This window comes from Talpa europaea, assembly GCF_964194135.1.
Source record: "Talpa europaea genome assembly, chromosome: 1".
NCBI lineage: Eukaryota > Metazoa > Chordata > Mammalia > Eulipotyphla > Talpidae > Talpa > Talpa europaea.
The window spans coordinates 90,763,455-90,785,875 of NC_140073.1; the positions used below are offsets into that span (position 1 = coordinate 90,763,455).

Sequence of the window (22,421 nt, forward strand, 5' to 3'; positions counted from 1 at the left end):
AACTGTCTCTCCACGTGTCGGAATTCTCTTATAAACTGCAGTGAGTAAACTGAGCACTAACTGGTTTTTCTAGTGCCAGTGAGTCATGACTATGAGGGAATTGATGCATTGACTCTATTATTAAGAAGTCTTGTCGTTAGGGTTAATGTGCTTTCAGTAAAACTGTTTGCATCATTTTCATAATCATTTGTGGGCCTACGTTTCTTGCTTATGAGATCTGTGCTGATTAAAAAATACCAATTGATGAGGAAATGGATTTTAGGGGCTAGAAATTACCCACATTTAACCAAGTAGCTTGTTCATTCTTAAAGCTATTAATAATATTGCAATAGTAAAAATAATTTTTAAAGGTGATATCAGTCTCCTGGTTCCTACATCATGGCATTTTGTCTAGGTTTGTTACAGATAGAGAGAGGGGTTCCCAGAATCCCCATACCTGCACTTTCTAAATAGGTTGGGCCATCCACCACATCAAAACAAACCATATTCTAGTGCACTGTACAAAGAAACAATTAGTGTGCGACAAAGGATATAGGTTCCAAATCATACACTTAAAGTTACCCATCCACTCTTGGGTAAATAGCCAAACAGGGTTGGTCCAAACCAGGGCCACCGAAGCATGAAAGTCTGTCACAAGTCTAAGGCACATTTTGGTGGCGACCCATAGAAAAGGGTCAGAAACAGCCAAACAAGTCTGTCAGGAAAAGAGCAAAATCAGAATCAAGATAAAAGATGCCATTGCCATTGTTAACCTCACCATGGGTCTCTCACCCACATCTGCTTCGACCAGTCTAAGACCAAGAAGCAAGCACAGCTTGCTTCACATGTGTCTCTGCTCTCTGTGCCTCCTTCAAGTCTCCTAGCTCTCCATCCTGCTTCCTTCCTCCTCAGTCTCCTCTCCAGCTTCTTCTCTTCCTTGCTCATCTCCACCCTCCCTTGGGTAAGGCAGGGAACCTGGAACCTCCCCTTTACCTGGGGACCACTCTGTTACAGGTTTTCCTTTGATAAGGACTAAAGACTAAGAAGATGTTTGAGATACCTGAGTTGAGCATACATAATCCTGTTGACTTTAATATTAAAGCAACAATAGGTTGTCATTTCACGTTATGTTAAATTACCATCCACTGAGAAACCCATTCATTTGTGAAAATACTTTGTAGGATTTTCCTGTTGGATATGAGTCCATATATGTACCCATTAAAAATTAACAAGACACTGAAGGGGGGTAGTATAACATCATTTACCCAGGCCAGCGTAGGAAAGTGTTGCTTCCTTATTTGCAGAAAGCATAGTAGAAATTTACTAAATTTCATATGCTCATATTAAACAATACTTGCAAAATAAATATTGCATCCATAGAAATACATCTTAAAATATTGATAGATCGATAAATTGTTGAAGTTATGAACACGTTTCTCTTTTTGCTTTGTCTCACATTTCCATTTTCTTTTTAGAGATTCTCTTCTGCTTGCCTGTTGTAATAAGACAAATTATACAGAAGGAAGTGTGTCCAAGAAAGAGAATCATTTGTTCTTACTCTTTTTTCTTTGTCACTTTCTTAGAACAACCAATTTTAACAGATTGGGGTGTATCATTTGACACCTTTCTCTAACCTGGTTTGTAAATTTATAAACTATAAAATGTTATTCCACAATTTGATTTTTTGATGTAACTACATGGTGATAAGGTTCAGCTCTACATTTTTAATCTATCTCATTCTGATTAAATGATGTGTTCCTAAATAAAATTTAGCAGAACATCTATATTCTCATGAAAAACGAAATTTTGATGTTTTATTAGCTAAGTGCTTATTAGGCTTCTGCTATGAGCTGGAATCTATATTTTAAAAACTATTATTTTAGCATGTTTAAAATATGGTGATAGGAGGGGCTTCCCTGGTGGCGCAGGCGGGTGGTTGAGCGCAGCGCTGTGAAGCTGTCTGCAGCCTCTTCAATGCCAGTTCAATCCCTGCTGGCCGCTGAGCAACCCACATGGCGAGGCAGACCTCTCCTCTCTCACCCTCTGCTCCCCTCAGCATTGTATTTCGGTTATTCTGCCTGTTCTGTTCCTTGCTATGTCTCTGGTGAATCCTCTCACCCTCCTGCACATCTGGCCTGTACCCTGGTTCTTGTATAAATAAATAAAATCTTAAAAAAAAAATGGTGTTAGGATTATTTAGCATCTTTTTACTTTTTTTTTAGTATAGACCTAAGAAATGGTACTATAAATATTTTTCTTTCCATGTTACATCTTTTTAATGATTCTTTCTCTATTGGTAACCTAAATTATAACTTATGTTTTTATAAGTTAATTGTGGAAAGAAGTGTCATAAATTATCCATGGATATACAGCTTTACAAAAAATTATTTTTCATTGTGTAAGTTGTCCCACTTATAAATATACTTGAAATTGGCTGAAATTCTTTGTCCAAAAACAAAAGGGAGGGGAGAAGGGACAGCAAATATGAGCTTTATCAAAAGCTTAAAATAAGATAAAGCGGCACATTAAAATTAATCAGAGCACCTAACTTCATTTAAATTTTAAAATCTTGAGTTCAGTTTTTCCGTGGTCTGTGCAGGGCCCTGTCTGCCAGGTTAACAAATGTGAGTGCTGCATGTAGCCCACAGAATATAGTGTCTCCTTTTTCTTGTCTGGCAAAGAAGCAGTAGATAGGAAGAAATGAGTTTGTTTTTCTCCCTTTTCTTTATTTCTTTGACCTCATCATAGAATTGTTCCTTCACACGTAGCTACTTCATTGCTGTCAAATCTTTTTCATTAATTTGAGATAATAAAAATGAAATAGTCCATTTGTTATAGAAAGCTGCTTGTATGAGATAGACTGGAAAATGTTCAGGTTTATTTGTTTTTGCTTAACCACTCATCTAGTGCTTGAGTGCCTATGTTGTAGCAAAGGAACAGTCCTTGCTGGCCTTATTAGAACCCATGGTTACCATGTAGTTGAACTTAAAATAGTTGGTAGCTTGGTTGGTTGACTTTGTGCATGGAAACGAAAGATAAAGAGAGAAAGGGATTGCTTCAACAATTTTGGACAAAGGGTGGAGGAAAGGAGGAGAAATGTGTGATTCTAGTTCCATAATTGGGAGAAGAGCTGTATCTGGGGTCCTCAGCTAATGTTAAGTGCTTATTAAGTGTTAACTCTTTTTCTAACAGAGTAGTTAACAATTTCAGAATTGTACTCAAAAGGAATACTTTCTATTGAAATTATTTTGGGTATGTTTTAAGTCAATGCTTTGAAATTAATTTACTGTAATAAGATTTCATTTTAAGTACTTTGTCAAGCCGTACAATAGAGCATCTTAGACATACTAACTCATTTAATCTTTCAACACTCCATGTTAGAGGTTCTGTTTTACCTAGTCCATTTTATTGATAAGAATATTGAAGTACAGATAAATGAAGTGACTTGACCTGGAGTCAGCCTAGTTAGTGGCAAAACCTGGGAATTTATATCCAATCAGAATTATACATTGAAATAATTTTAATTCAGTTGTCTAAATAATTAGGTGGGCTACAAGGAAACTAAAGTAGGATAAAGGGATCAGTATATAAATTAATTTAAAGGTTTTACATAATCATTTTACCACATCACAATTTATTGATACATAGTATGTCTTTTCCATTTTTTTAATAACTTCACTTACAGAATATAAATGCTAAAATAAGTAAAAAAAATTTTCTGTACCCAATAATAAATCTGATGCTTCTGAGTAGCAACCAAAAGGAGAATGAGCATGCCTCCATCTCTTCCAGATTTTTGACTCCAGTATTGATGACCTTGTGGTGCTAATTATGTCTTAGGGAACTTATCGAGAATCCTTTTTTCATATACTTTGGTCTGTTTTTGCTTTCAGGAGTTAGAGGAGATAAACTATAGGAATTCAGAGTTATACATCACAAAAGAATTTTGAAGATATAATTGAATAGAATCAATGGCTGTGCATTTGACAGTATCAGTGTTATGGAACATTAATATATAATGACTTGCTGTCCTTAGCTCAAAAATATTTGTCCTTATACATATACTATATTATTTCTTTATAATACCTGCTTCTATATGCTGCCAATAGTCTTCTTTTTTCCAATTAGCATTGTAAAGTTTCTCAAAATTTAAGATAGTAACTAAGAGGAGACAAGTTCAGATTTTGTCGCTTTTCAAGTGCTCAGCGAGGGAGACATTAATTATTGTTGATAGTTCTGAGTTTTTGAGTGAGGTATCTAAAAAATAAATATATGTAGATTCTCTATAATAATGTTTATAGGAATGGTTGCATACAGTATGTAAAAATCTTGCAGTGGTTCAAGTAATAAAGAGAAAATTTGTAATACATATAATATATACCTGGCCTCCAAATATTGTTTCATTCAAATGTCTTTTCATTATAATGTTAATGAGAAAAAAATATCCCTGCTGATGTTGAGCAGAACTACATTATTTGAGGAACTGGTTTCATTATAGATCATTTTGCTTAAAGTTGCAGTTTTCCAAGAGCCTATCAGTTATTGATTGACGACTCAATGTATATATTTATAGTATATAAATAAATCAAAACTCACATTTCTAAAAAGATTTCTTTGTATCCTAGTTCTGCATATCCATCTATATACCTAAATGTATCCATTTAACTGTCTCCAAGCACTTCACATTCCTGGGTAATGATCTTCTCTCTCAAATCTAGCTTTCAAAAACTGGAATCAGTACCCAGTTGGTTGTACAAGTCAGGAACTTAAGGTGTTGTATATGTTGGTGGTTTAGTGAGCACAATTGCCTTCCAGAACCTTAGGATGTTTTCCGGTACTACTTGTCGTCTTATATGCCCGCCTTTTGTACTTCTCCGTTTCTCATGGGTGCTGAAGAAAATCTTTTCATTTTACCTGCCAGTGCTTAAGGTACCGAATTCCTTCTTGTTGCTCTTGTAGTTATGTATTCATTACTATGATTCTTTATAGTCTTTCTTCCTTATAGTGACAATCATGAGAGCATGGATAGTCAGTGCCTATTACAAAGTTCTTACTAAATAGTGAATGAATAAGGAAGTACTATTTGTTCTTTTGTGATGTTTAGCTATATATAGTTAATCCCTACCCCCTTTAAATGATAAGCAGCAACCTCTTTTACATTCAGCAACTTAGTTGCTTGACATTAATGTGCTGATCTGGTTTTTACTATAATCGCCAGTTAATAGCTCATGCTATTCAAGTTACCTTTTCCAATTGTGAATCCAGACTTTTTTGTTTGGTTACTTTTTATGTTTTGATGAATTTTTTAAGATTGTGTTTTGTCTCTTATTTTGTAACAGTTTTTACATTGAGGTCTCTTCTTGGTGTTTCTTGTGTAGCTTGGATCATGCTATAGTTTGTTCTAATGTTCATTTATTGAGAAGTATTTTGAGCAAAGGTATGCTTTCTGGAAAGATTATGTATGGATAGTACCTACTTGCAGTGTTATTACAGTGGCATCTTTATCTCTGAAAGCACTTGAATAAAAACAAAATTTGAGAGGATCCATTAGCTTTAGGAAACTATCATCTATTGTTTATTTGGCATGTGTATCTTTTAAGGGATGAATTTTACTCCTGCATCATGATAAGGTGTTTTGATAGTAGGATTAGCTCAGCCTTTAAGATGAATTAAAAATAATCCTCAATTGTTATCACAGGGAAAAAATCAAGAAGGAAGAAAAACTAGTTAAGCAACTGGTACAGAGAAATGAGTTGTCATATATATATATTTTTGTCAGTGCTATTGTTCTCTGTAGAAATAACGTAGAAAAGTTGGAAACTGGTGGAAGTAATCAGTGATTGGAGGGATCCCTAGCCTTCCTTTATACTAGTTACAATATTTTTTGTATTTTTAAATTCAGACCCTTACCAATGTGGGAGAAGACTGGGAAATGAAAGTTTTTTGTTTGCAATCAGTATCTATTCTCAGACTGAAGGTATTTATGGATACTTGTTCCCAGGGCTATTACTTGATTTCTTCACTCTTGATGTGGCTAAGGAAGTAGGTTATAACAATAGTTCTGGTCTGTCACTATGTTCTGTTTAATTTGGATGATCTTTGTATTCTTCCTCAGTCTCAATTTACACATATTCATACAGACACCAGAAACACTGTTCTGTCTGTTATGATTCTGTTGCCTTCCATGAGAGGGAAGTAAGCGAAGCAGTTAAGGATGGAGAAAACTCCTAAAGATTCTTAAGCAACTATCAGAAAGTGTGCTCAGAGAAATTTAATTCTAGCTATGTAAAAATTCACTGCCGTATTTACAGTTTTTAGTAAAGGCAATACTGCCCTCTGGTGTCTAGAAGCCACTTCCAACACATCTTCTCAAAATGCTCTTTTGCTCTTAGATTTTAGACTCTAGAACGTCTTAGAAAAATAAGTAACGATTATTTAAGAGTTGGGTTAGTTTATTTGCTTGAAGTCCATGGTTCAGGTAATTTGGGGACATACTAGAGTCATCTACTTATTACTACCCCTTATCTGATAGGTAATACCCCAGATATTTTTTTTTTTAAATATTACTTTGCTCTGTTCATAAGGCAAATGTTCCCAATCCTATTATTAAAAATATTGTACATTGGATCATTGCCAACTTTTAGCAAGCTAAATCATTATTCTCCTTTCTTTACTTTTGTAAATGATGTGTCATTTTTCATTTCATTCTGGATATAAATCGTAATTTCTTTTGCCTTGTGTTTTTTCTTCACAAGCACGCCTTTCATATAATGATAGAGGTAAGATGCATTGATGTTTGTTTTATGGTTGTGAAACTTTTTGTGGATGCATATTAAACATTTTGTTCTTAGATTTTTTTGTTGTTGTTGCTTTCTTGTGCATCCTTTATAGTTTATAAATTTATGTTTTGAAGGCTTTTTTAAAACATAAAAATATGATTGATTTGCCATAGTAATAGTTTTTGGTTTTGAAGGATTGTTAATAGTATTTATACTTAACAAAGGTGGAATGTAGAAGCAACTGTTTCAGTTGATTAGACGTCAACACCTAAAAGCTAGATTTTTTTTGTCTTAAAAATCTTGTATTGGTTAAATTTTACAGTATGTCATTAGCTTAAATGTCAGCATGTGCTTATTTTTAATAGGCTGACTTTTGGGTCAGAGCATTATCTTTTAATGTGAAAGCTGTATTTTCAGATAGTTTCTTTCATCTTTGGCATCTTTAATCTTTAGCACATGGACTAGCTGGAGAAGTATTAATTTGATCTCTTGCTGTCTGGAGGTGTAAGACTTTATTTAGATTAGAATTCATCTTTTGTGTGGAGAACTTAGAATAAGTAAAATGATCACAAACTGTTTTGCGGTTCTTCTAATAATTATTCCTGTGTTGTTATATTAATGATGTAGGGTAGTAGTGCTGCATGGGGGCACAATTTCTAGCTACTATCATTTGTCGCTTCTCAACATCATGCCTTCCAATGCCATGATTTTCACCTACAGATAGGTCAAGAAGATACATACCTGTAACGGTGTTCTAATGCATGCCTTTTTAATTGTGCAAAATAGCATGGATATTGCAAGACCACTGAAAACTTAAGAAAATTTTTCAGGAATTCTGAAGTCCTTATAATTTTTTCCCCACCCCGAAGTGGTTTTTCTGTGTAGTGGGACAAACCCATGTTTTGTGGTTACCATCAGAATGTTGCTGTCATTATGAAGCTTAAGTCTGAAGTGTTTTCCCGGTGTTCATATATTTAAAAAGCATAAATATTTTTAAAATCTTTACTCTTAGAATCAAGCATTGAGTTTTTTTGGTGGGTAAATTAGTGTAATGATGCTACCATCTCTAGGTTTTGACATTATAGGAATATACCTTAGCAGACCTTTTTCTCATCTTTTGAAAATGTCATTGTTCTTTTTAAAATTTTCACTTGTAAGTAGTTTTAACCACAGTGTGTTTATAGGCTGTTGTATGTAATGGTAATATCATTAGGAGAGTGATTTAAAATTTGTTACTGAAGTAACAGAGGCTTAGAAACTTGCTGAATAGAGCCTTGAAACTTAGGAGAACTTAGCCTCTGCATTTGGAAAATATTCAGTGATTTATTTTCTTATAGATATTATTGTGTTTCCTAAAATTTAGGTTAATATTATACTGAAACTATATTTCAAACTTTCAGCATACTCTTAATTTGAGATGTGGGTTAAATTATCTAAATCCTATTTTATAGACTGAATTATAACCATATGATTTGTATTCCTTAGAATAGAGAATGGGTAATGTGTTTGTTATTTGGAGAGAGATCTATCAATTTTTATTAGTTATTAAAAATCTAAGTGTTTCACATTTAGAGCCAACAACTTTTTACCTGGTTATTTTTCCTTTTCAGTTTTTCAGCCCTTATTTGTAGAATACTTTAGTTTTTGGCATCCCTGCTTTGAACTTTTTTACTTTATAATGTCTTTGTTAAAGAAGACAGCGTTAACAGTCACATTATAGTTAAAGTTTTTCTAATTGAATGTTTTCTGTTTAGTTGACATAATTTTTATGTAGTTATCTAATAATTCCTGGACTGTGAAGATTGAGTGGCTTTGTCTGTTGAAGAGTAGTTTTCAACTTTTTTTCCCCCCTGTTATCTCCACATTCACATAAGCAATATACTATTCCAGTCAGTAAAATCTCTTATTACAGATAGAAATGATCTGTCCAGGAATGTATAGGGATGGTGTAGCTTTGATCAAAACTCTCTAGATTCTTGTGTTCCTTCTCACTGAACGTCCTGACTTTAAGAATCATACTTCTATAACATTTGTATCTGATTTCCTTGACCTTTCACTCTATTTAACTAAACATTCTTTAGCTGTGTTAATCTTTCATGTATCAATGTGTGAAGGAAAAACAACTTTTATAGACATTTTAGAAAGAAACACCTGAGATTAAAATAGGTCACAAGAAGTTTTCTAGTTTATCTTACTGTTTTAAAATAGCAATCTCAATATAATATTGTCTAGTTTAGAAGAAGAAATTACATTTTTTTCCCTGTTTAATTCCTTGCAGTATTTTTATTGTTGAGTATCTTTAATGTAGATATCAAGTTTAAAACTTTTGAATTGTACCGGTGAATAAATAATACCTACACTAAGTCTTGAGGCATTAGATTAAAAAAAAAAAAAAAGGTGGAGGAAAGTCAGAAAGAGGTAACATGCTGTTTCCAAGTTTCTTAAGTCCCACCCAGTGTCATAATATCTGTTGTTATTGCACAGGAAGTTTAGTTCCTCATTATAGTACTCATTATACAGTCCTTCAAACATTTTTATTTCTTTTTCTCTGTAAGGTTTCCAAAGGTTTCCAATATCTCCCTTTAGTTGCAGATACAAAACTAATACAATGCTTTTTGTGAAGGTTTGCTATTCTACTTTGTATGGGGAGGGTCCCCTTGTGATTTGTAAACGCTGTCTTTGTTCCAATTTTTATATTAACTATAGTAGCATATTTTTAATTTATTTACAGTACCTGTTCATCTACTATGATGATTATTCACTTTTGGGTTATTTGTACTTCCTCTTTGCCAATCAGCCTTAGAACACTAAAAATATTTATCTCAATTTTGGGAAAGGATAAATTATTAATTGGTTGAAAAATTAGAATGGATGAGCATTTTGATTATAGCAACATCAATGTCTTTTATGAGCTTGTATTTAATATATCTACCTACAATATATTTGAGAATGGGTATTTTCTGAGGTGAATGAAAAGAGATTGAAAGTCACTGGGGAAAGTAGATTTTGCAGTTTTCTTTGAGACATATAGCCATAATGTTCTGTTTCTGGTGCTTTTCAAATCTTCATCAAGTAAGAGAGTATCAACTGATGAAACCAATGAAATACTTGTACAGTATCCTAGAAGTTACAGAAAATCTTAGTGGGAAAAGTTAGTGAGACTAGATCAGAAAGAATTTAGATTTTTTCTCATGTGATACCTATATAGTAGTTGTTCCTGAATGCTATTTTAAAAATCTCAATTCAAATTGCTTGCCTTGTGAACAATATAATTAGTAATGCTTGAGAACTGTTTTGGCTAGATTGAAGTTAATGTCAACTGTGTTTACTGTTTCTGTCAGTTGATTCCTCAGTATACTATTTCTTCTTATATTTTGAATGATACACATATTTATCATGTGCTGCTTTTTAATAATAATGTTGTTATTTATCTATAGGACCCAGGACCACCCCCACCCTCTCCATTACTAGGTTTGAAGCCACTACAATTGCTAGAAGTGAAAGCAAGGGGAAGATTTGGTTGTGTTTGGAAAGCCCAATTGCTTAATGAATATGTAGCTGTCAAAATATTTCCGATACAGGTATGGTTACTGCATTTTCCTAATCTGCCTATGTTTTTTAAAAAATACACAATTGGCTAGGTTATTGTAATTCAGAATCAGTCTGAAAACAAACTGTATGTTTCAAGGTGGTTCTCTGTGATACTGCAAAAAGCAGTTAGCTCTTTTATATGTGTTTTTTCCATCTGAGAAATGGCATTAATGGTACAAAAATCATTGCTCAGAATGGTGAAATTACAATAAATTAGCTTAAAGAAGAAGATCTGCCAATAAAAATTCTATAGAAATGCTAAGTGAAGATGAGGATGCCAATGAAAAATGGAATTCATTGATAGGTTAAAATTTTACATCTCATTGACCTTATCAGAAAAAGCAAACAGAACAGGGAAAGAATAAGTGGGCTTTGTTTCAGAATTGCTTTTTGAAGGTATATTACTGGACTGCTTTGTTTTTGTTCTACCTTGAGTGTTTACGTAATCATTTCAGACTTTTTCGGTGAATTTTCTTTTTTTTTATGATTTATTTATGCATATAAGAGCTGGGGTACAGGTCAGAGATGTGGGGGGTGAAAGATTCATCAGAGGCAGAAAGGGGAGCAGAACAGGCAGATTGACCGAAGTACACGACTCAGGGGAGCAGTGGGTGGGCGAGACAGGAGAGGTCTGCTGCACCATGTGGGTTGCTCCCTGGCCTACCAGGGATCGAACTCATGCTGCAGAAGCTGAGGACTGCTTCATAGTGTGGTGCTTAACTCCTTGCGCCACCAGGGAGGCCCTGGGTGAATTTTCAAAGACAGAAAATCAAGTCTAGTTAGTTTACTATTGTATTGTTTTTCTTTTAAAGGAGGCTTACTTCATGAAACCCAGGTCTAATGAGCCTTTGAGTTGTTGTTATGCTTTGTGGTGCAGGCTTCACCACTGCACCTAGACATTGGATTCTCTAATTCAGAGATACCCATACAGTATAATCATCCTATTTATCTTAATATATGTAGATTTGTGCCTTCCTGCTTCCTCTAAAGCCTGTTTCCTAGATTCTGTGAAGTTTATTATTTTTTTTTTTTGGTAGCACTGCAGATACTCTATGCAGTAGTTTAGTTCTCAAGGAAGAGTTTATTCTGTTGTGCTAAGATTCACAAATACAATCAGGGTGTGAAGGAGCTTAAAAATCAGAGAAAGGCATTTAAATGATATTAAGAGCAACAACAACTGTAATAACAGTAGCTGACATTTTATTGAATGATTTACTGGGTCATATAGAAATACTTTACATGGGAGTACTCACTATTAATGTGTTCATATATTACCCAGACATATAACAAGCAGTATACATTTTTTTTTTGTCGTGAAGATCAATTTTATTTTTTTAAATAATAAATTTTATTTTTATATTCCCCATACAATTTCAACCCCCCCCCCATTCTGACCCCAATCCCTCCCCTCCCGCCCCCCCTTGCCCCCCAAAAAGTGTCTCTGGTTCATAGTTTTTTGTTGCTTTTGATTTTCACTTTCTTATAGTTATTCATTTTCCTGGTCCCTTATTTAAGTTTTCTAGATTCCTGCTATGAGTGAGACCATCCGGTATTTTTCTTTTTCTTTCTGGCTTATTTCGCTGAGCATGATCCCTTCCAGCGCCATCCATGTTGCTGCAAATTGCATGTGTTTATCTTTTTTGAATGCTGAGTAATATTCCATGGTATATATGTACCAACAAGCAGTATACATTTTAATACAACAGTCCTATGAGGCAGACACTACAGCCCCTGTTTTGCTAGTAAGGAAACTGAATGATTTTGTACCTTGTCCAAGGTACTTAAAAGTTTGAAGGTTTCTAACCCTTATGTGCTATTGCCTTCCCCTTTTCATTAGCCTTTGCAAGCACAAATGAGTACTTTGCATTTTAAATAATTTCATTGCATTTTTTTACCACATTGTTATCTTGTCTTTGTAGGGTATTCTAAACATTTTGTTGAAAGTGTTTGATATAATAAAGAAAACTTTTTCATCCTTAGATGAGGTTTATTCTTTCTCAGGGAATTTCATCTCTCAGGGAGATTATTCTGGTAAGACAAGTAACTTTTCAGTTGATAAAATTACACTGTAGTACTAACTATATGTACTCTGCGCATACAGAAATGCAGCATTTCTGATCAGCTCATATGTTTACAAACTCAGAGACACAGAAAGTATGTTTGGAGGGAATGGCACAGGGCAGGCACTTGGTATGAAACTGTTGACTATTATAAGGGTTTCCTTTTACTAAAAACAAACAAACAAACAAACAAACAAACAAACAAACTACAAAACCAAACCAAAGAATCTTTTAGTACTTAGCTTTATTTTTAAATGTTCTTTTTGAACTTACCTTTTAGTAATCTCTTAGATGTGGTTTATTAGCCTGTATTCTTTGCTTTCTTACTGTTCTTTCTTTTTAAACTCTAGGACAAACAATCATGGCAAAATGAATATGAGGTCTATAGTTTGCCTGGAATGAAACATGAGAACATATTACAGTTCATTGGGGCAGAAAAACGAGGCACTAGTGTTGATGTGGATCTTTGGCTAATCACAGCATTTCATGAAAAGGTAAAACTACTTTCCATTTTAACTCAGTAAAAGTTAGGGTTGACTTACCTCATGTTGGCTACAAATTCCTTAGACATCTTATAGGAAATAAAAATCTTTCTTAAAAAGATAATTTATTTTAATGAAAGAGCAGAGCTAGCAGCTTTTTCACCTAATCCTTTACTTACAATATCATTCTTTTGTCCCTAAATTTATGTGCTGCAGTTAGCTTCTCTTACATGTATTTGTTTTAGAATAGCCAGTGCTTAGTAATTTTAATTTTCCATTTATGATCCATTTTGATAACATGAACCATTTTTTTTTTCCACTTTGAATGTTGTGGCTGAAAACTTTTTAATCAGTGTAGCTTAGCAACAAAAGTAGACTCACGAAACTTCTCTGATCTTTGGTCTATCACTAATTTATAAGGTAATTATCATCAAAGCACACATGCTTTTTCCTCAGTTTTTCTATTGAGTAGTACACATTAATGAAATAGGAAATTTTGGTAATGTCCTTGGTAATTTGTTTCTTCATTGTCAGATATAAGTGTGTCTTTTATTAGTTCTTAACCAAGAGTATGGCAGCAATCTATAGATTCTTTATGTTGGTTGTTATGTGTCTCAGTTTACTGCTACTCCTATGATAGAATGTCTCTATAGTCAGTGCATTTTAATTTTTAAAACACTTTCTAGAATATTAGATTTTGACTATTTTTTAATATTAAATTTTATTTTTATATTCCCCCATACAATTGCAAACGCCCCATTCTGACCCCAATCCTTCCCCTCCCGCCCCCCACCCCCCAAAAAGTGTCTCTGGTTCATAGTTTTTTGTTGATTTTGATTTTCACTTTCTTATATTCATTTTCCTGGTCCCTTATTTAAGTTTTCTAGATTCCTGCTGTGAGTGAGACCATCCGGTATTTTTCTTTTTCTTTTTGGCTTATTTCGCTGAGCATGATCCCTTCCAGCGCCATCCATGTTGCTGCAAATTGCATGTGTTTATCTTTTTTGAATGCTGAGTAATATTCCATGGTATATATGTACCACATCTTCTTGATCCAGTCATCTATTTTTGGGCATTTGGGCTGTTTCCAAAGCTTAGCTATTGTAAATGGTGCTGCTATAAACATAGGGGTGCAGGTGCTCTTTGGAATTGATGTTTCTGTGTCCTTTGGGTAAATACCTAGGAGTGGAGTTGCTGGATCATATGGAAGCTCTATGTTTAGTAGGTCCAGAAATCTCCACACAGCTCTCCATAGTGGTTGGACCAGTTTGCACTCCCACCAACAGTGCAGAAGAGTTCCTTTTTCTCCACACCCTCGCCAACATTTGTTGTTGCTAGTTTTTTTAATATGTGCCATTCTCACTGGTGTGAGATGGTATCTCATGGTAGTTTTGATTTGCATTTCCCTGATTACAAGTGATGTTGAGCATTTTTTCATATGGCTGTTGGCCATTTGCATTTCCTCTTCAGAGAAGTTTCTTTTAAGCTCTTCTGCCCATTTTTTGACTGGGTTATTTTCTTTGTTGTTGCTGAGTCTCATCAGCTCTTTGCAGATTTTTGTGATCAGTCCTTTATCATTAGTGTTGGGTGCAAAAATGTTCTCCCAGTTGGTGGGGTTTCTCTTTGTTTTTGTTATTGTCTCTTTTGCTGTGCAGAAGCTCTTTAATTTGATGTAGTCCCAGCTGTTTATCTTTGCCTTCACTATCACTGCTTTGGGTTATGTGTCTGTAAAGATGTCTTTGATGTGCAAATCCCGTAGTGTTTTGCCTATATTTCCTTCTATGTATTTTATGGTTTCAGGTCTTATGTCTAGTTCTTTAATCCATTTTGAGTTGATTTTTGTGTATGGTGTGAGGTAGTGGTCAAGCTTCATTCTTTTGCATGTAGCGACCCAGTTTTCCCAGCACCATTTATTGAACAAACTTTCTTTGCTCCAATGCATAGTCTTTGCTCCTTTGTCAAAGATTAGTTGACCATAAATCTGTGGGTTTGTTTCTGGATTTTCTATTCGATTCCATTGGTCTGTATATCTGTTCTTGTTCCAATACCATGCAGTTTTGATGATTATGGCTTTGTAGTATAGTTTGAAGTCTGGGAGTGTGATGCCTCCATTTCCTTCTTTTTTTTTCAGTAGAGCTTTGGCTGTTCGGGGTTTTTGGTGATTCCATATGAATTTCATCAATAATTGTTCTATTTCTTTGAAGAATGCCATTGAGATTTTGATTGGAATAGCATTGAATCTGTATATTGCTTTTGGTAGGATGGCCATTTTAATAATGTTTATTCTTCCAATCCATGAGCAGGGGATGTCTTTCCATTTCTTTGTGTCTTCTTCTATTTCTTTTAACAGTGTTTTATAGTTTTCTTTGTATAGGTCCTTTACCTCTTTTGTTAGATTTATTCCCAAATATTTGATTTTTTTTGTTTCGATAATAAAAGGGGTGTTTTTTTTTATTTCTTCTTCTTCAGATTTATTGTTTGTGTATAGGAAGGCTACTGACTTTTGCGTGTTGATTTTGTATCCTGCCACTTTACTGAATTGATTGATGAGTTGAATTAGTTTTTCTGTGGAGATTTTGGGGTTCTCTATGTATATTATCATATCATCTGCAAATACTGATAGTTTGACTTCTTCTTTTCCTATTTGGATTCCTTGGATGTCTTTCTCTTGTCTTATTGCTCTGGCTAGGACTTCCAGTATTATATTGAAAAACAGTGGTGAGAGTGGACATCCTTGTCTTGTTCCAGATCTTAATGGAATTGCTTTCAGCTTTTCACCATTGAGAATGATACTGGCTGTTGGCTTGTCATAGATGGCCTTTATGATGTTGAGGTATGTTCCTTGTATCCCATGAATTTCAAGGGCTTTTATCATGAATGGGTGTTGCACTTTGTCGAAAGCTTTCTCAGCATCTATTGATATTATCATATGGTTTTTATATTTCTTTTTGTTGATGTGTTGGATAACGTTGATTGATTTTCGGATGTTAAACCATCCTTGTGCCCCTGGAATGAATCCAACTTGGTCGTGGTGAATTATCTTATGGATACATTGTTGGATTCTGATAGCTAAAATTTTATTGAGGATTTTTGCATCAGTGTTCATTAGGGAGATTGGCCTATAGTTTTCCTTTTTTGTGTTGTCCTTATTCGGTTTTGGTATTAGTGTAATATTGGCTTCATAGAACGTGTTTGGTATTGTCCCTTCCTTCTCAATTTTTTGGAAGAGTTTGTGAAGGATAGGCACTAATTCGTCTCTGAATGTTTGGTAGAATTCATTTGTAAATCCATCAGGTCCTGGGCTTTTGTTTTTGGGGAGGTTTTTGATTACCATTTCAATTTCGCTGCTTGTAATTGGTCTGTTTAGGTGTTCTATTTCTTCTTTATCCAGCTTTGGGTGATTGTAGAGTTGTAGGAATTTGTCCATCTCCTCTAGATTGTTGAACTTGTTTCCATATAACTGTTCATAGTAGTTACTGATTATTCTTTTGATTTCTGCTGTGTCCGTTGTGATTTCTCCTCTTTCATTTATGATCCTGTGTATTTGTGCTTTCTCCCTTTTTTCCTTTGTGAGCCTGGCTAGGGGTTTGTCTATTTTATTTATTTTTTCAAAGAACCAGCTCTTGGTTTCATTGATCTTTTGGATTGTTTTTTTAGTTTCAATTTCATTTATTTCTGCTTTGGTTTTTATTATTTCTTTTCTTCTACTGGTTTTGGGTTTTTTTTGTTGTTCTTTTTCTAGATCTTTGAGCTTCGAGATTAGGTTGTTTCTTTGAGTTCTTTCTTGTTTTTGATGTGAGCTTCTATTGCTATATATTTTCCTCTTATTACTGCTTTTGCTGCATCCCATACATTTAGGATATTGGTGTCCTCCTTGTCGTTCAATTCAAAGAATTTTTTAATTTCTTCTTTGATCTCCTCGTTAGCCCAGTGGTCTTCCAGTAGTGTGGCTTTTAATCTCCATGAGGTAGGATAGTTCCTTGCCTTCTTTTTATGATTTATTTCTAGTTTGATGCCTTCGTGGTCAGAAAAGATGGTTGGTATGATTTCAATCTTGGTGTATCTGTTGATGTTTGTCTTGTGCCCCAGTATGTGATCGATCCTGGAGAATGATCCGTGTGCGCTTGAGAAAAATGTGTACTCCGTTTTTTTTGGGTTTAGTGTTCTATAGATGTCTGTTAAGCCCAAATGCTCTAGGTCCTTATTTAGAGCTTTAGTTTCTTTACTTATTTTTTGTCTTGTTGATCTATCCATTGTTGATAGTGGTGTGTTGAAGTCTCTCACTACATATGTGTTTTCTCTGATGTCTGTTTTCAGAGAGGACAACAGTTGTCTGATATATTTTGGTGCTCTTTCGTTTGGTGAGTATATGTTAGTGAGTGTTATTTCTTCTTGAAGTATTGTCCCCTTAATCATAATGTAGTGACCATTGGGGTCTCTTTTTATTTTTTTGAGTTTGAAGTCTGTTTTATCTGATATAAGTATAGCTGTTCCTGCTTTCTTTTTTGGCCCATTTGCTTGTAGGATTGTTTTCCATCCTTTGACTTTGAGCCTATTTTTATCTTTTGTAGCTAAATGTGTTTCCTGGAGACAGCAAAAGGTTGGGTTTTGTTTCTTAATCCAGGCTGCAACTCTGTGTCTTTTTATTGAAGAGTTTAGTCCATTTACATTTAGAGTTAATATTGATATGTTAGCATCTGTATTTGCCATTATGTTTGTCTTTCCTTTGATTTTATTTATTCTTTTAATAACTTTTTTTTTGGTCTTCTTTCGTTATTCGTCCCTCTGAGGTTCTGGTTTTAGGATTCCTTGTAGTATTTTTTGGAGTGGGGGTTTATTCGTAATGAAATTCCGGAGTTTCTCTTTGTCTGGGAAGGTCCATATTCTTTCTTCATGGAGGAAAGAGAGCTTTGCGGTATAGAGTATTCTTGGTTGGCATCTGTTTTCTTGGAGTCTGTTGACTATGTCCCTCCACTCTCTCCTTGCCCGTAGTGTTTCTTCAGAGAAGTCTGATGTCAGCCTGATTGGTTTTCCTTTGAATGTTATCTGTTTCTTCCCTCTTGTCAGCTTCATTATTTTTTCCTTGTCCTGGATTCTTGGGAGCTTTACTATTATGTGTCTTGCTGTGTATTTCCTTTCGTCGTGGAAGTTTGGTGTTCTTCTTGCTTCTTGTATATCAATTTTCAGCTCCTTCTTCGCATTTGGGAAGTTCTCTTCAATTATCTCCTGGAATATTTTCTCTGTTCCTACATCTCTCTCCTCTCCTTCTGGAATTCCTATAACTCTTATATTTCCTTTCCTCATGGAGTCAGATAGTTCCTGAAGTCTTTCTTCATTCTTTTTCCTTCGTACTTCTCTTTCCTTTTCTGTTTTGGTTCTTTTCCTTTCTGTGTCTTCAAGATTACTTATTCGTTCTTCCATTTCATCTATTCTGCTTTCCTTGCTTTTCCCAGAGTTCTTTAGTTCCTCCATTAATTCTTTGATCTCCTGCATTTCTTTTACTTCCCTCTTTAGGGACTCAATTTCCTTCTTCTGATCTATCACTTTTTTAATCATGGCAATTTTAAATTCTCTTTCTGGAAGGCTCAGAAGTTCTTCCAAGTTGATGTCGTTGCAATCTGGGCAGTGGTTTTCTTTTTGTGGTGTGCTTCTTTCCTGAGGAGTTGTTAGGTTGCGTGTGGTTCTTCTACTCCCTACTGTCTGTTTTCTAATTTGTCATATGCGTTGGGACACTGTGTTGCTCGGACTGACTGGCATCTTGGGTGAACTTCTCCGCTCCCCTCTGGCTCTTCCAGGAGCCATCTCTGTCTTCTGGGGGAGCTTTCTGCTGGTTTTAGGCAGTTTTTACTGAAGAAATGTCCCTGTTCTAAAATGGCGAAGCGGGATGCAGTCCCTGCGCCTCCGGTTTCAGGCACACTCTTCTGCGCACCCGGTCTGCCCCGGACGTGGGTGCCTGCTCCCTCTGTGGGCTCAGACTGCTGGTCGGAAGGGGCCTGGCGTGGGCAAACTTCCCGGCTGGCCACTGGGTCCTCCAGAAGCCTTGTGCCCTTTTCAAGCAGTCTTAAGAAATTTCCTGTTCTATGGGGTGTTTATGACTTTTTTTTCCGGGTCGCTAGGTGGCGCCAGAGATCTCTCCTATTGTCCTTGGGGGGCTGTTTTTCGCCTCCCCCCACCCCGTGGGACAGGGAACAGAGCGGGAATGGTAGGGTACACCTCAACAGCTTTGGGGTGCTGTGTCTGCCTTGTGCCCCACCGTCGTGGAGAACCCACGCCCCGAATTTTCGTGCCCCGGGTCTCAGTTCAAAGCCCTCAGTTCCAGGACGCGGGCTGTAGCCCAGTTCAGTGGCGCGGGAATGGCGCCTTTTGCACTGCTCCCGTGCCTGGGCGCCTGGTTCCTGCTTACTCAGGGAGGGACCTTCACCTCAGTGAGGACCTCCGCGCGTCTCCCCGCAAGCCTAGGTCACAGGCGCGGGGACCTGGGCAGCCGCGATCTGCACTTGCTTTTCAAGCGCGCCAAGCGCGCCGCTTTTCCACGCAAGCTTACCAGCAGCCCGGGCTGTGTGCGCGTTTCCCGGGGTCTTTGTTCTTCAATAATGGCGCCCGGAGCCGTTCGCTCACCGCCGCGACGAATCCTGCAGGGTTCGCCTCAGCTCCCATTCACGGGGTGTGGTGGCTGCAATAGTTCCTTTCCACTCACAGTCCCGCTTGCTGCGTCCTTTGTTCTTGTTGGCCGTTTTGGTTTGTTGTTTTCCTCCTCTCTGCTGGTCGGAGAGTGCCGCCTCTGTGGGCAGGGGAGGGGAGCAGGGTTCTGCGCTTCCCTCCCTTCTGGTCCTCTTTTATGGCCACTTTCTTCTTCGGGTGGTTTGCTGGAGTCACCCGTTTATCTTCCGTGTCCCAGTTCTCACTGGGACCTGCCGCTTTTCCTCCCTATTAACTTTTTTTAATGGGAGATCTTACTCGCAGCGTCTCCTCGCCGCCCTGTTGCTCCGCTCCCCTCTTGACTATTCTTTTTTAGTAACTTTTGGCTTCTAAATAGCGGGACACTGACCAATTTTGCTTATAGTAGACCTTAAAGGATTAGTGGTATTACTTTCTAGTCAAATGTTTATTAATGTGAAACTTAAATCATTCCAGAAAGATTGGTTTTTGGATGTTATTTATCAAAAAGACAGACATGTTGCCTTCCATAACTATTTAAAAGGAAAAAGGAAAATCTCCATGTACATACAGCTTTGTCAAGAGCATACATTGTTTTTTTTCCCCCCCTTTCTTTAGGGTTCACTGTCAGACTTTCTTAAGGCTAATGTGGTCTCTTGGAATGAATTGTGTCATATTGCAGAAACCATGGCTAGAGGATTGGCATATTTACATGAGGATATACCTGGCCTAAAAGATGGCCACAAACCCGCCATATCTCACAGGTAGAACTAAATTTATTTTTTCCCCCAAATAATTCAGTATCTGCTTATTATTTAAACTTTTAATCTCCTGAGAAATATTTTCCCTGGCTATCTAATCATGCTATGTAAGAGGCAGTTGATTTTCATATTTTTCAAATATTTTAACAAATTTAATTATTGATTTATATTTCAGTTTGTCTCGTTTCTGAAAGCATGGTTAATAAATAAAAGTGTATTTTCTCTATTTCAGAGAAATTGGTTTTACCTTAAAACAAATTCAAAGATGATTTAAATGGTATGAGGGGATGTAATCAAGGAGGAACTTTGAGTTTATTTTTGCTTGTGTTCTGAATATCCTATCACCTTTACTTGAGTTGAAGTTGAGGGAGGCATCCTTTGAACCAATTGCGTTTATTACTAAATTGTCCTTTCAGTGTTTGTGGAGGGGGAAAAAAACGCTATCATGCTATAGCCAGCCACTGTGGCAAGAGTTTGATCTCTGGCCAGGGAGCTACCCCACATGGTGCAGCAGACCTCTTCTGTCTCACACACTGCCCCACTCAACAGTGTATTTCAATAGATCCTCCTTCTCTGCTCCCCACTCTGTCTCTGGTGAATTCTCTTACCCCTCCGCACCTCTGGCCTAGGCACCAGTTCTTGGATCCATAAATAAATAAATCTTAAGAAAAAAGAAAAGATGGTTTTAAAAGTAGGCCAAAATTCATTTAACTCATACATGAGTGCCAGCAAGAGGTGGGAGGGACTACACTTAATCCAATTTTAATACAGATTTGATTTTGCAAACCTAAACCACCTCTGCCCAGAAATAGTTCTTTCTTCTCACCTTGGTACATACTGCCTCTTAATGAGTTTTTGGTTGCCTTACCTAGCTCTGTAGGGTACTAATCCCTTGGAATCCTCTAAAATTACTACCAGTAGGGACACTAACAATCTGAGTCTAAAACTGATTGGTTTTTATAGCATTTTGCGTGTCTACCTATTCCTCTTCTATTCTGCTCTTCTTTCTGTACATATAACTAACCATTGCTCATGGCACAGATTATATTTAGCTAGGGGACAGCAATCTTTGAAATGAACCAGTTGAGGCTAGTGTATAGATTTGAGTGCCTTAAAATGGCTGTTCTTTCAGAACACCAGGATGTAAGTGGAGTAGTATATGCTTATGGTGAAAACTTTCAACCTATTATACATTCTCAGAGATGCTTTTCTACAACTAGGTTGATGAATATAAGAATCACTAAAATAGGGCCTCCCCTGGTAGCGCAGCAGTTGAGCGCTGGGTTGTGAGGCTGCCTGCAGCCTCTGTAGCACCAGTTCAATCCCCGGCCGCCAGCGAGGGTCCCACAAAAAAAAAAAAAAAAATCACTAAAATAGGGAACCATTCTAAAATGTAGGCAAAACCAGTGGCAAGAGAACCACTTCAGTTGCTATTAGAAATTTTTTTATTGTGTTTTTTTAATTTCCATTTTAATGGGAGTTTTAACTATAGACTCCAAAATATTCTCATTATCTTTAAATCTAGCAATTTTATGATTGATAGGTAGAAATGATATAGATAACATACCTAAAGGCTGGACAGTATTTTTTTATTATAAACCTTCTTAGAGAGAATTCCTCTTGCCCATGTTATAAATGGGAGTTCGTCACTGTACTCTTGTGCCTCAGGTTATTTGGAGACTTAACGCTCTTTCTCCCTCTTTCTCTCAATTTCACACTTTCTTTGGTAGTTGTCCCCTAACACTTTCAGTAAAAAAAATTTAAAGATAACTCATTTGAACTTAATTTGAACATGTCTATCTTTCTATTTGTAAGGGACATCAAAAGTAAAAATGTGCTGCTGAAAAACAATCTGACAGCTTGCATTGCTGACTTTGGGTTGGCATTAAAGTTTGAGGCTGGCAAGTCTGCAGGTGATACCCATGGACAGGTAAGTACGATAACTAAACTCATCGAAAAACAATGTTTTCATATTTTTAGAATCACATATCTGGATTGAATTGGTTTAAGATTATTGTGGTGATTATTTTATAAGCATTTAATACCAAATGGCTCTCAAATATGTTAAAACTGCCAAGGAAGACATTTTCAAATGGTGGTGACGGATAGTTA

At 36.2% G+C, this 22,421-nt stretch overlaps 1 protein-coding gene across 1 annotated transcript in view; it reads left to right on the forward strand.

Annotated features, from left to right (window-relative positions):
- The window catches only part of ACVR2A (activin A receptor type 2A), a gene marked incomplete at its 3' end in the record, with an annotated part of 87,098 nt that overhangs the window by 57,646 nt on the left and 7,031 nt on the right, over positions 1-22,421 (forward strand). Inside the window, exons 5-8 of the mRNA XM_084238196.1 lie at positions 10,196-10,339; positions 12,760-12,903; positions 20,167-20,312; positions 22,125-22,239. Coding sequence (XP_084094322.1) covers positions 10,196-10,339; positions 12,760-12,903; positions 20,167-20,312; positions 22,125-22,239 — 549 coding nt within the window. The remainder of the gene's footprint in view (positions 1-10,195; positions 10,340-12,759; positions 12,904-20,166; positions 20,313-22,124; positions 22,240-22,421) is intronic.